The sequence below is a fragment of the Oryctolagus cuniculus genome, chromosome 21 (genome assembly GCF_964237555.1).
Source record: "Oryctolagus cuniculus chromosome 21, mOryCun1.1, whole genome shotgun sequence".
Lineage (NCBI taxonomy): Eukaryota > Metazoa > Chordata > Mammalia > Lagomorpha > Leporidae > Oryctolagus > Oryctolagus cuniculus.
In genome coordinates this window covers 8823408-8834262 of record NC_091452.1, presented here as the reverse complement: position 1 = coordinate 8834262, position 10855 = coordinate 8823408, and the positions used below count along the sequence as shown (strand labels likewise).

Here is a 10855-nt window from a genome sequence, read left to right as displayed (position 1 = left end):
ACAGGTCGGACGCTCTCGCCCCACAGTGGGCTGTAAGGGTTCGAGTCCCAGCTCTGGAAGACCTCGGAGGCAGCAGGGGATGGCTCCAGGAGTTGGGTCCTGCCACGGGCCCCTGGCTCCGGCCCCGGTCCCGGTATGGCCGCAGTCACGGGCCCCTGGCTCCGGCCCCGGTCCCGGCATGGCCGCAGTGAGCCAGCGCATGGGAGCTCGCGCGCTCTCCAATAAGAAACGAACACATTCTGGAACACCCGATCCCCGGCCTCGGGACAGAGACACGAGACACCGGGCTAGTATACAATTCTGTATTTAGCGACTCGTTGACAGAACGCGTTCCTTTTTTTTTTAAATTTTAAACAAAGTTCATCAATCTCTCATAGAAATGGTTTGGTGTGGGTTTTTGCTCTCTGACCGTTTCGGGACGAGAACCTGACCAGGCTGTTCGGGGGTCCGTGAGCTTCAGGCACAACAGGATCTGCGTGTTCTGGAGCCCGGGCCGAGTGCTGCGGCAAATCCCGTCCCACTGAGGCCAGACGCAGGGCTCGCGGAACCCGAGTCAGCGTGGCGGCCTGGATCGCGACGTCGTGTTGGTGTTGGGAATAACAAGTGCTGGTCCCCCATGCGTGTCCTGATTGTTAACAGGGCGGCGGTGTCTCACTTGTTCCAGATTTGACTACTCCGAGAATTGGCCACTGTTTTCTATTGTCAAAATATAAAAATACCTTCATCTGGATAAAAATGTAGACAGTGGAAAACTCTTCAATGCATAGCCTGGGTGAAGGGAGGAGGTTCTCCCGCAGGGTTCTTGCCGGCTGTTCAGCATGGAGACTGCGGCCTGGGCTGGGTGCATGAGAGCTGGGATTTCTGCAACGGTCCTCACCTGTCCCCCTCTGGCCACCTCGCCTCCGTCGGCTCCCCCCAGCCCCCCGGCACTGCACTGGCACCGGCCGCGGTCACCTCTCCATGGTTATTCTTGGGAGTCGCCCAAGTCAGTCTTCCCACAGAGTTTGAGAAAGGAAAACAAACAAAAGCAAGAGAGTGAGAGACTCAGCAGCCAATGGGGCGGCCGCTCCATCCAAACCGGAGACCGGGCCGCTGGGGAGGGGCTCCTCTGCTGGGAGGGGGTCCGGTCCCGGCTGCCCGGCAGGTCATGCAGTGGAAGGCAGGGGTGGCTCAGAGCCCGGGACGGAGGGTGCTGCTGCTATCTGGCCCGGCCCAGGGGCCGCTGGGGAGGGGAGGCAGGGGAGGGGAGGCGGGGGAGGGGCACGCGGGCTCTCGACTTCGAAGGGTCGACGTTTTGGTGCTGGTTGCTAGGTCTCAGTGCTCGTGCAGTGACCAACACCGTCACTTTCCAAAAGCACGGAGCAGGCGAGGGGCGGCCACGGTCTTGCTCTGGAGTGCCCACGTCAGACCGCGGGGACGCTTCCCAGGCTGGGGCACGGTGTCACTGTGGCTCTGGCGCCACCCTCCAAGCGCCTGGCCCCGTGCCCGGCTTTCTGAAAGATCTGGAAACACTTCTCGTCTTCAGACGTCCGTGGCCCGCGGGCTCTCCCCCGGGAGTGTAAGCAGTTCTCGTGCCGCACCGTGTCTCGGACGGGCGTCTACAGTGTCTGCGTCAGCACGGGATGCTCTGTGTCACCAGGGCTGCAGGGACACATCCCCGATGGCACGGCGGCGTTCGTTTAGAGTCTTTCGGACTTTGCTTTCTCAGCACGGGTTCTGGCAGGGCAGCAGCACTGCGCTGTGTCTCACAGACAGGTGTGGGGGGGACTCGCAGTGCCAAGGCTGGCAAGACGCTGGTCAGTCTCTTAGTGTCTTGTGATGGCTTTGAGCAATTGTCTTCTTTTAATCTCATCTTGTGGCAAAAGCGACACAACTTCAGTGTAGACTTCGCAACAGTTGTGACAGCATCCTGATTTTATAACTCTCTGTAATATCAAAACAGCATCGGCTGGGAATAAATTCCAAAGGATCCTTTATTAAAATATCTAAAAGAGGTCTATAAATATTTATTTATTTTTCTAAAAGAGTTTGGAGTTTTCAGGTGAAAACGTGGTGCCATTTTGCTTCTGCCTCCTCGGAGGGGTGAGGGGGAGAAGAGGGGCGAGACCCCCGGTGCCTCCTGGGCCGATGGTGCTGAGAAGAGACGGCAATGGCATTTGCCCCGCTGGCTCACTGCCAACTTCATGGAACCAGGATACAACAAAAAACGTAAACGGCCTAACATCACTGTCCACACTTGGATGGCTGAGTCCGTCCCTCCCCACCCTGCCCTGAGCGGGGGTGGGAGGGAGAGAAGGAAGCTGGTCCCCAGGGTGTCCCGCCCCCTGCCCTGCCTTCAGAACTCCCACTCCAGGGCCTCCTCCCGATTGGCGGCCCTCTCCAGCCGGTAGATGATGCTGTTCAGGTTGGCCATCTTCTCGTGCCGCCGCTGCAGATTGGGGTTCACCTTGGCGCTGGGGTGCAAGGCTCCAGTTGTGTCGGCAGTGGGGCTGGCACTCGGCACTTTGGCAGGGGGGGCGCCAGGTGGGGATGGGGAGATGGGGGCTGAGGAGGAGGGGACAGGCGACACAGACATCATAAGGCCTGGTGAGGAGGCAGCTGAGGGCGAGTTCAGCGACACCTCCAGGCTGCAGCGTGAGGACTCTGAGGCTGACTTAAAGCTCAGAGGGTCTGAGTGCGGCCGCTCTCCAGCCTCGGCCTCCTGCGGCGGGTGTTGTGAGGGGCAGTCTGGAATGGTGGCACCTGGAAGGAGGGGCCCTGAGGCCACTCCTGGGAGTCCGTCACTCCCCGGGGAACCGGAAGGCTCCTCTCGGGGGGCACGCTGGTCGTGGTCCGGCTCCCCTGCGTTCAGGGGTGGGTGGCCCGTCCCTCTCTCCGCATCCTCCTCCACTTGTTCCTGCTTGATCACCACGTGCGCCTTGTCCTGGCTGCCCAGGGCTGTGACGCTCTCCTCGGAGCCCTCTGGAAGCTCCAGCTCCTTCACGGTCGGCTTCTGGTCCTCGGCCTCGGAGTCGGGGCTCTGTGGGGTGGGGTCTGGGTGGGAGTGGCCTGGCGGGAGGATGCCGGGACCCCCGCTTGGGTCGAGGTCTGGCTCGTCTTGGGTCCCCTCCACCAACATCTCCCGGCGCATCCGGGACCTGGGGCAGAGACGGCCATGAGCCTGGGCTGGAACCCTCTGCCCTGGACTTGATGACCCCACCCACTGCCCGGGGGGACTCCCAAAGCTAAGAGGGGCTCCTGGCGTTTTCTCTGTGGACATGCTGCTGCCCCCTATCCCCACGGCCTGCACCAACAGGAACAGGGGCAGAGCCCACAGACACTGGGGTGGGGGCTTTGCTGCATTTTCCGTGGTGTCTGGTGCTCAACAAACATTTGGCCAAATCCCACATTCTTCTGTAATTGGTAGGCTCCGAGTTACTTCCCTCGAGAGCAGCATTCTCTCTGTTCCTTGGTGCAGACTCCTACTCGACCTTCAAAACCAAGCCCAACACCACCTCTTCCACGAGGTCGCCCCTCTGGAAGCAAAGGACGAATTCCCCTCTCTCAAAGCTCCTTCCTGTCTGACAGCACTGCTGCACTCTGGGACGGGACTGCAGGCTGCTTAGGGGCGGGGACGTTGGCTGTGAACCCTGTATCTCTGGCCCCTGGCTCAGTGGGCGTCCATCGCAAATGCGATGGAGGGGAAGGGCGAGGCAGGGGCTGCCGCCCACCCGCCTGCCGTGTGGCAGGCCTGGGTCTGGGCCAGGCCTCAGGCAGTGTTTCCCGCAGTCCGCTCCAACTGACCACACTCCGGCACTGGGGCAGCTATGGGGGCCCTCCCCGGACATCCCACAGCCCCAGGGCCCCGCCTGCGGCCACACGGCCAGAGCTCTAGGCAAAGTGCTCCTCCTTCTCCTCCTCCCTGCCTGGGGAATCTGGTGGGGGCTCCCTGCCCATGAGGCTGTCTCCTCAGGGGTCCCTCAGCCAGCGCAGAGCCGCCCTGGCACCACACTGCAGGCCAGTGGCTGCCCGGATGAGGGCTGGGCCGTGGGGAGGCAGCCACTGAAGGGGAACCCAGCAGGCGCCCCCACAGCCCTTAGCCTGCTCTGGCCGCGTCTGCGCGGGCTGGGGTAGGCGCAGGGCCGCCGCCCGGCCCACCTGTAGTTGTGGAACCAGTTGATGACGGTGTTGGTCTTGAGGTTGAGCTGGAAGGAGAGCAGCTCGATGGTCTGCTGCGAGGGGTAGGGCTCCAGCTGGTAGGCCCTGCGCAGCGCCTCCTTCTCCTCGGGCGCCAGCACCACGCGCGGCTTCTTCATCTGCAGCAGGCTCACGTCCTGGGGCTGCAGGCAGGGGCTGGGGCACTCGGAGCGCGCAGCGGGCGACTCGCTGTCCGAGCCCGTGCTGACCAGGCCGTAGCGGCGCTTCAGGTAGGCTGGGTGGGAGGGAAGGAGGCGGCTGCTGAGAGCAGGGCCGGCTCCCGCCCTGGGCCACCCACTCCCGGGGGGGCGGGGGGAGCACACGGAGCACACGGAGGGCGTGGTGATGGCAAAGCAGCCACTGCTGTGCGCGGGACACTAAAGGGCATGGACCAAAGGGCTCGAAGCCACAACCTCAGAAGCACCCTCCGTGGTCAGAATGAGGGACACGGGTCACCGCAGCATGGAGGAGGGAGGGGATCAGGGCCTCACTGGATCCTCAGACAATGCCGCCAGCCGGGGCCCAGCCTTGGCCCTGCCCCAGGCGCCCCTAGCAGTGTGGCTTCGCCTCGGTGCACAGGAGCTGCCCTGACGCCGGGGGACCCCTGTCCAGCTTTCCTCTGAGCTCCCGGCCTGGCCCGTGCTTCCCTCACTCAGAGGCGCTCCGGGCTGCGTCCTCTACCAGGGACCCGAGGGGGACGTGGCTGAGAACGAGCAACCTCCTGCCCACGGCCACCAGGCAGCCTGTGAGCTGGCTCAGTGTGCACCCGGCAGAGGTGAGGGACGTGGCAGGAGCCGGGGCCTGCAGCGAGGCAGTGCTTGTGGAGGTGCCGCAGGGGCTGCGGGGTCACAGGAGGGAAGCGAGAGGCAGGGACTGCGTTCCCGAGGCGGGCAAGGCAGACGTTCCAAGCGGCTCTGGCGGGACTGTTGTGCACACAGTGCCGTGCCCGGCAGAGACGGCACGGCCGAGGCCCTGTGGCTGAGTCACACCTAGGTTTCGTTCCAAGGGGACACTGAGGACGCCCAGAGCTGGGCCCACCCTCTGCCCAGTCCTACCTTTCTTCTCCAGCTTCTTCATGTCCCTCAGCTTCTCCACGTTGTGGGGGTCACTGAGCCACAGCTGCATACGCACAAAGGGCTCCCGCCCCTTCAGGCTCAGCTTGTGCCAGGGTTTGGGCCGCGACAGCAGGTCAGACACGGAGCCCTGTGTCAGGCCTAGGATGCTCTCCCCAAACAGCCGCTGCCCTGGGGACAAGGGAGGAGGGCGACCTGTCACCCCAGGCTGGGCAGAGAAGCCCACTCCCAGGAGAGACAACGAACAAGCCGGAGACCCGGGGTGGGCTCTGGGCACTCGCCACTGCCTCTGGCCAGGGGCCAGAGACGTGGGGGAACCCACACTCGCCACGGAGCCGACATGGACCTTTCCACGTAAGAGACGCTGTGGGGAGTAACGAGACAGTGACTAACACAAGTGGGTTCTTCATCCCAGGGGATCCCTGAAATTGCCTGCAAACTTCATGCCTGCAACTTTGCAGCATCTCGTAGAGGACAGCTTGCAGACTCCGTCTGGATTCTCAGTGTGCACATCCTCTGACCTGGCATCCTGCTGCTGGGCACTCGCCCCGCGGTGACACCTGCCCCAGTGCACAGAGGCGCACATGTGTTTTTAAAGGCAGTGGGAAACTGGAAACAAAAAAATGCCCATCAGCTGGGCGACAAAACAGCTGCATCCATGGCCTGAAACACTTGCAACAGTGTAAAAGACACGTGAGCCCTGAAATCCTCCAACTGGGCAGGGGACCAGCAGCTGCAAAACAGCACTCGGGTTTCAAATGCAAGCACAAGACAAGGGGGGTACAATTTCATTACACAGAAAAGAGACGAGACGAGGTGTACGCATATCCTCGTGTGTGTTCAGAAAGTGTCGGAGAAACAGAAGGAGCGTGACTCAGAGACTGGGTGCTATTTCCTTATTTTTTTAACTAATTTTTCCCCTTATACTGTTTGGTATTTTAAAACAATGAGTATCCTTGACCTTGAATCGACCCTGGAGGCTTCCTGGTCAGGCTGAAAGGCCTGTGAGAGCATCTCAGGCATGGGAAGCCAAGACTCTGTGGCAAAAAAATATCCTGCACGGAGGACCTCTGTGAGACCTCAGTGGAAAGAAGGGGCCATCAAAGAAGGAGACACTCTTCTCGGAAGGGAGAGAGAACTTCCACTTTGCTCATGGCCGTGTCCAAATACCAATGGAGTCCATGGTCACAGAGGGCTTCCATAGCCGTGGCAGCCCATGGCAAGAGCCTCGGGTGATCACTGACGTCATAAATAGGAGTGTTAATTGTTAAATCAACAACAGGAGTCACTGTGCACTTACTCCCCATGTAGGACCTCCATCCCTAATGAGTTGTACTATGAGAATCAACTGCAAATTTTGTTCCCAAACTGTACTCTATATGTTGTGTGTGTGCATGGGTGAAAACTGTTGAAGTCTAAGCTTAGCATGGAGTTGGTCCTCTATATAAGGTCAAACTAAAAATGAACCACAATGAAGAACACAATGAAGAAGGAGATGGGAGAGGGAGAGGGAGAGGGAGGTGGGATGGGAGTCAGGGCGGGGGGAGGGTGGGTATGGGGGAAAGAACTAGTGTATCCCTGAAGTTGTATCTTTGAAAAAAACGCGTTCATTAAATAAATAAAAAATAAAAGATAAAAGATATTTAGGAAAAAATAAAACAATGAGTATATCTTATTTTGATGACAGACGTTCCAGGGAAAACTTTGGAGTCTGCATGGACCCTTCTGGGAGGGGCCCTAACCTGCATCTAAGACTCAGAGGAGTCTGCGACCCAAGCAGCGGGGGGTCCTAGAAGAGAGCTCTGCCGTGCCCTGGGCGGCACTGGCTGTCGCATCCCTGGGCCTCCTGCCAGGAAGCTGTGGGCACTGTGGGCGAGGGGTGCAGGTAGTTCAGACCCGCGTCCGCTCTCTTCCGCCCACTTGGGGAGGCAGGTCAGTCAGTCCCATGGAGGGCTGACAGCACCTTCCGGCTGGGGTCTGAGGGCGCCCTGCTGAGGCAGGCAGAAGCCGCCAGGGCAGGAGGCTGTCCCTGGTTCTGCCACCCCGTACCTAGGTTGTTGTCTGTGAGGACCTCCTTGACTCTCTTGGTGATGGAGTAGGTGTCCAGCTCGGGGGACATGGCCACCATCTCCTGGATGCCGCCTGTGGCCTGGCTGCCCGAGTACATCTTCCCACCGGCGGAGGAGCCGGCGCGGCCCTCCGGCTGCTGGTTCTCCTTGCTGCTCTCCAGCGACAGGCTCAAGGGCTCCTGGGAGCTTTTCTCAGGCTCAGCAGGACTAGGAGGTGGCGACGGGGAGGACCGTGGCTCCGTGGGGCTGGCTGTGGGCACAGAGAGACAGAGGTCACTGCAAGCTGGTGTGGATGCTCACAGTCAGGGCGGCTGGCCTGACAGAGCCACGTGCTGCTGACCACCCATTCTGCGGCCACCACAGCCAACATCTCAGGAACGGACCAGCCTGGACACTGAGCTGTTGCATGGAAGGTTGACGGTGAAAAGGATGTTCACCAAGTCTCCGTGTATCTCCACCGCAAGGCACTTCGTGCATAAATCTCTCTCTGTTACACACACACACACACACACACACACACACAGTATTACCAGGACAACTGAAGAAACGTGAATAAAGATGGAGGTTACACAGGAGTGCAGCGTCACCGGCAGGCGTCATCATTTATTTTCATTACATTTAAAAGCGAGTGGCGGGGGAGAGACAGAGACAGGCAGAAGCGACACAGACTGTTCCTTCAGCTGCGGTTTCACCCCCGAATGCCTGCGACAGCCAGGCTGAAGCTGGGAGCCTGGAGTTAAACCTGGGTCTCCCGCATGGGTGGCAGGAAACCAAGTACTGAGTCACACTGCTGTCTCCAGGGTGCGCCAGCAGGAAGCTGGAGTCGGAAGTGGAGCTGAGAACTGGAGCAGGCCCTGTGACACGGGATGTGGGTGTCCTAAGTGGCTGTTTGGCCGCTGTGCCGACAGCTCCCCTCTCAAAGCCTTGTGTCCCTGGGAGATCCCCGCGGGAGCATTTAGGGCTGAGGGGACATAACGTCACGGTGCACAGACGTGGCAAAGTAAGTAACTGGTGACTCATAGGGAGTTCGCTGTTCCGTGGTTCGTTTGTTCTGTAAATCGGAAATCCCAGCAAAATGCAAAGTTAAGCAATCATAGAAAGAAAAAAAAGCCCACCAAGGCCAGCACCACGCGCAGCAGGTTGAGCAGCCTTCGGTGGCGCCAGTGTCCCGGCAGAGGGCACCGGCCGGAGTCCCTGCTCCTCTGCTTCTGACCCAACTGCCGGCTAGCATGGCAGGGGGCAGCAGGAGAGGCCCCTGTGCTCGGGTCCCCCCGGGAGACTCGGGTGAAGCTCCTGGCTTCGGCCTAGCCCAGCCCGGCTGGTGTGGCCATCTGGGGAGTGAACCACAGACAGAAGACCTCTCTGTCTTTCAAAAAAATAAATCAAAAATATCTTTAGGCCAGCACCATGGCTCACTTGACTAATCCTCTACCTGTGGTGCCAGCACCCGGGGTTCTAGTCCCGGTTGGGGTGCCAGTTCTGTCCCGGTTGCTCCTCTTCCAGTCCAGTTCTCTGCTGTGGCCCGGGAGTGCAGCAGAGGATGGCGCAAGTGCTTGGGCCCTGCACCGACATGGGAGACCAGGAGGAGGCAGCTGGCTCCTGGCTTCGGATTGGCGCAGTGCCGGCTGTAGCAGCCATTTGCAGGGTGAACCAACGGAAGGAAGACCTTTCTCTCTGTCTCTCTCTCTCACTGTCTAACTCTGCCTGTCAAAAAAAAAAAAAAAAATCTTAAAAAAAAAAAGGGCCAATAACTGCACAAGCCCCAAACGCAGGAGATAACAGTGTGCGGTGTGTCACGTGGCAGCCAACATACCACGGAAAGACAGCCCACGCACACGGCCACGTGGAAAGGCGAGGTGTTTTTTTTTTTTTTTAAACCACGTTCCCAGCATGCATTAGCAGAGCCAGCAGGGAGGGCAGTTAAGCGGGACGAGCTGGCCGAGCCTCCGCGAGGGTCCCTGGGAGGGAAGCACTGGGTGGTTCATGGCCTCTGTGGGGACTGAGGGCACTAGTGGGGGTCAAGTGCTCAGCCCCTGCACCTCCCGAGGTGTGGGAGTCAAGCACTGGGCTCTCCCGGGTGACCTGAGCCTCGTGCCAGCCATCCAGGGCAGGGGCTGCGACCTAACGGGGCGGGAACACGGTGGGGGCTCCAGAACACCAGCAACCTGTCAACTGCGCCTCTTCCGCAGGGCACTCAGCTTCCACCTGCTGGACGTCTGCTGGAATTGGCACAGGAGGCCGGGGAGGGGAGGGAGCACCAGCGAGGCTGCCCCACCCTCCCCCAAGGAGCCTCCTTCCCTGCGGGAGGTCAGTGGAGTGCTCCGATCAGAGCACGCGCAGGCTCTAGAACTGCCACGGCTGCCCGCGCCCCGCACAGAAACGGCTGCCTCCTGGCCTGGTGATCACAGCTCCGCTCTCTCAGCCCCGCCCACCTACCCAGGTCTCTCCCACTCCACGCCACAGAGGTCTGGCCACTTTGCAGGCCTTCCGCCTAACCCACACTCCTACGTGTCTGTCAAGACCCAGCCCACCGGGCCTCACCCAGCTTGGCCACGCACCGTCACCCCTCACACGTGCGGGGCCAGACCGCTCCCTTACGGACGACAACAGGGACAGATCACCGAGCACCGCCACACCCGTGCCCAGCGCCGTGCTGCGGGCCTGACCCCACGACCTCCCGCACGCCTCGCAGTCTCGGAGGCGAGGCCAGCGCTGCCTCATCTCAGGGGGAGCGGAGGCTCGGGCAGGTCAGCCAGGCGTCGGGGCCACACGAAGCCAGTGGCCGAGCTGGGTCCCAAGTGCAGGGCTGACCGCGCCGGCACGATCCTCTTGCCCATGACCGTGAGCCCTCGAAAATGAGGACGGCCTGTCGGCTCCAAGGATCCCTGGGCCTCAGGCGGTGGAGATGCCAGGCAGATAACTGCTGACAGTGTGCGTTCTGGCCAGGACCCTTGAGACCCCTGAAAGGGATGCGGAAGAGCCCCAAGTTCCTACATGCAGCACCGTGTGGGGGTGCGGCAGCCCACACCTGGGGTCCCGGAACTCTGCCCCTGCCCCCAACCAAGCTGACCCTGGCCTTCCAGGAGACACTGGAGCTATGCGGCCAGGGCGTGCCGAGCTGGCGGAGAGGGGCTGTCCAGGGCTGGCAGTGTAGGGAGCCCACTGCGGGGGACTTCTAGGGCCCAGGAACCACCTGCACCCCTCCCCCTGACTCCCTCAGGGCCGGGTTCAGCCTGGGAGCGATGGGATGAGGATGAGGGGACAAACCGAGAGGGTGAGCAGGGAACAACTCAGCAGCTTCCCACCCCACCCCCACGCCCACCCCAGGGCCTCCTCAAGCCCCCAGCTCCAGGCCCCTCTAACTGCTGCGACTCCGAGGACCAGAAGCACTTCTGGGAGGTTCTGACGTCATGTGCAGCAGGAGGCCCCAGGAGGCCAGGTGTGAACAGCCAGGTGGCCTGGGACGGGGCAGTGACAGGGCCCCTGGGCCCAGGCTGGGGACAGCAGGTACCAACTGGACCCCATTTGCCAGGCTGG

General features: G+C 60.9%; 1 protein-coding gene across 8 annotated transcripts in view; it reads right to left on the bottom strand.

The window, feature by feature from the left end:
- Positions 1 to 288: 288 nt before the first annotated feature.
- CUX2 (cut like homeobox 2) overlaps positions 289 to 10855 on the bottom strand; it is a 322941-nt gene continuing 312374 nt past the window's right edge. For all 8 annotated transcript variants that reach the window (XM_070066200.1, XM_070066197.1, XM_070066196.1 and 5 more), the window contains exons 19-22: positions 7299 to 7568; positions 5232 to 5420; positions 4138 to 4411; positions 289 to 3137 (exon numbers count right to left, since the gene is read on the bottom strand). In XM_070066200.1, coding sequence (XP_069922301.1) covers positions 2336 to 3137; positions 4138 to 4411; positions 5232 to 5420; positions 7299 to 7568 — 1535 coding nt within the window. In that variant the 3' untranslated portion in view covers positions 289 to 2335. The remainder of the gene's footprint in view (positions 3138 to 4137; positions 4412 to 5231; positions 5421 to 7298; positions 7569 to 10855) is intronic.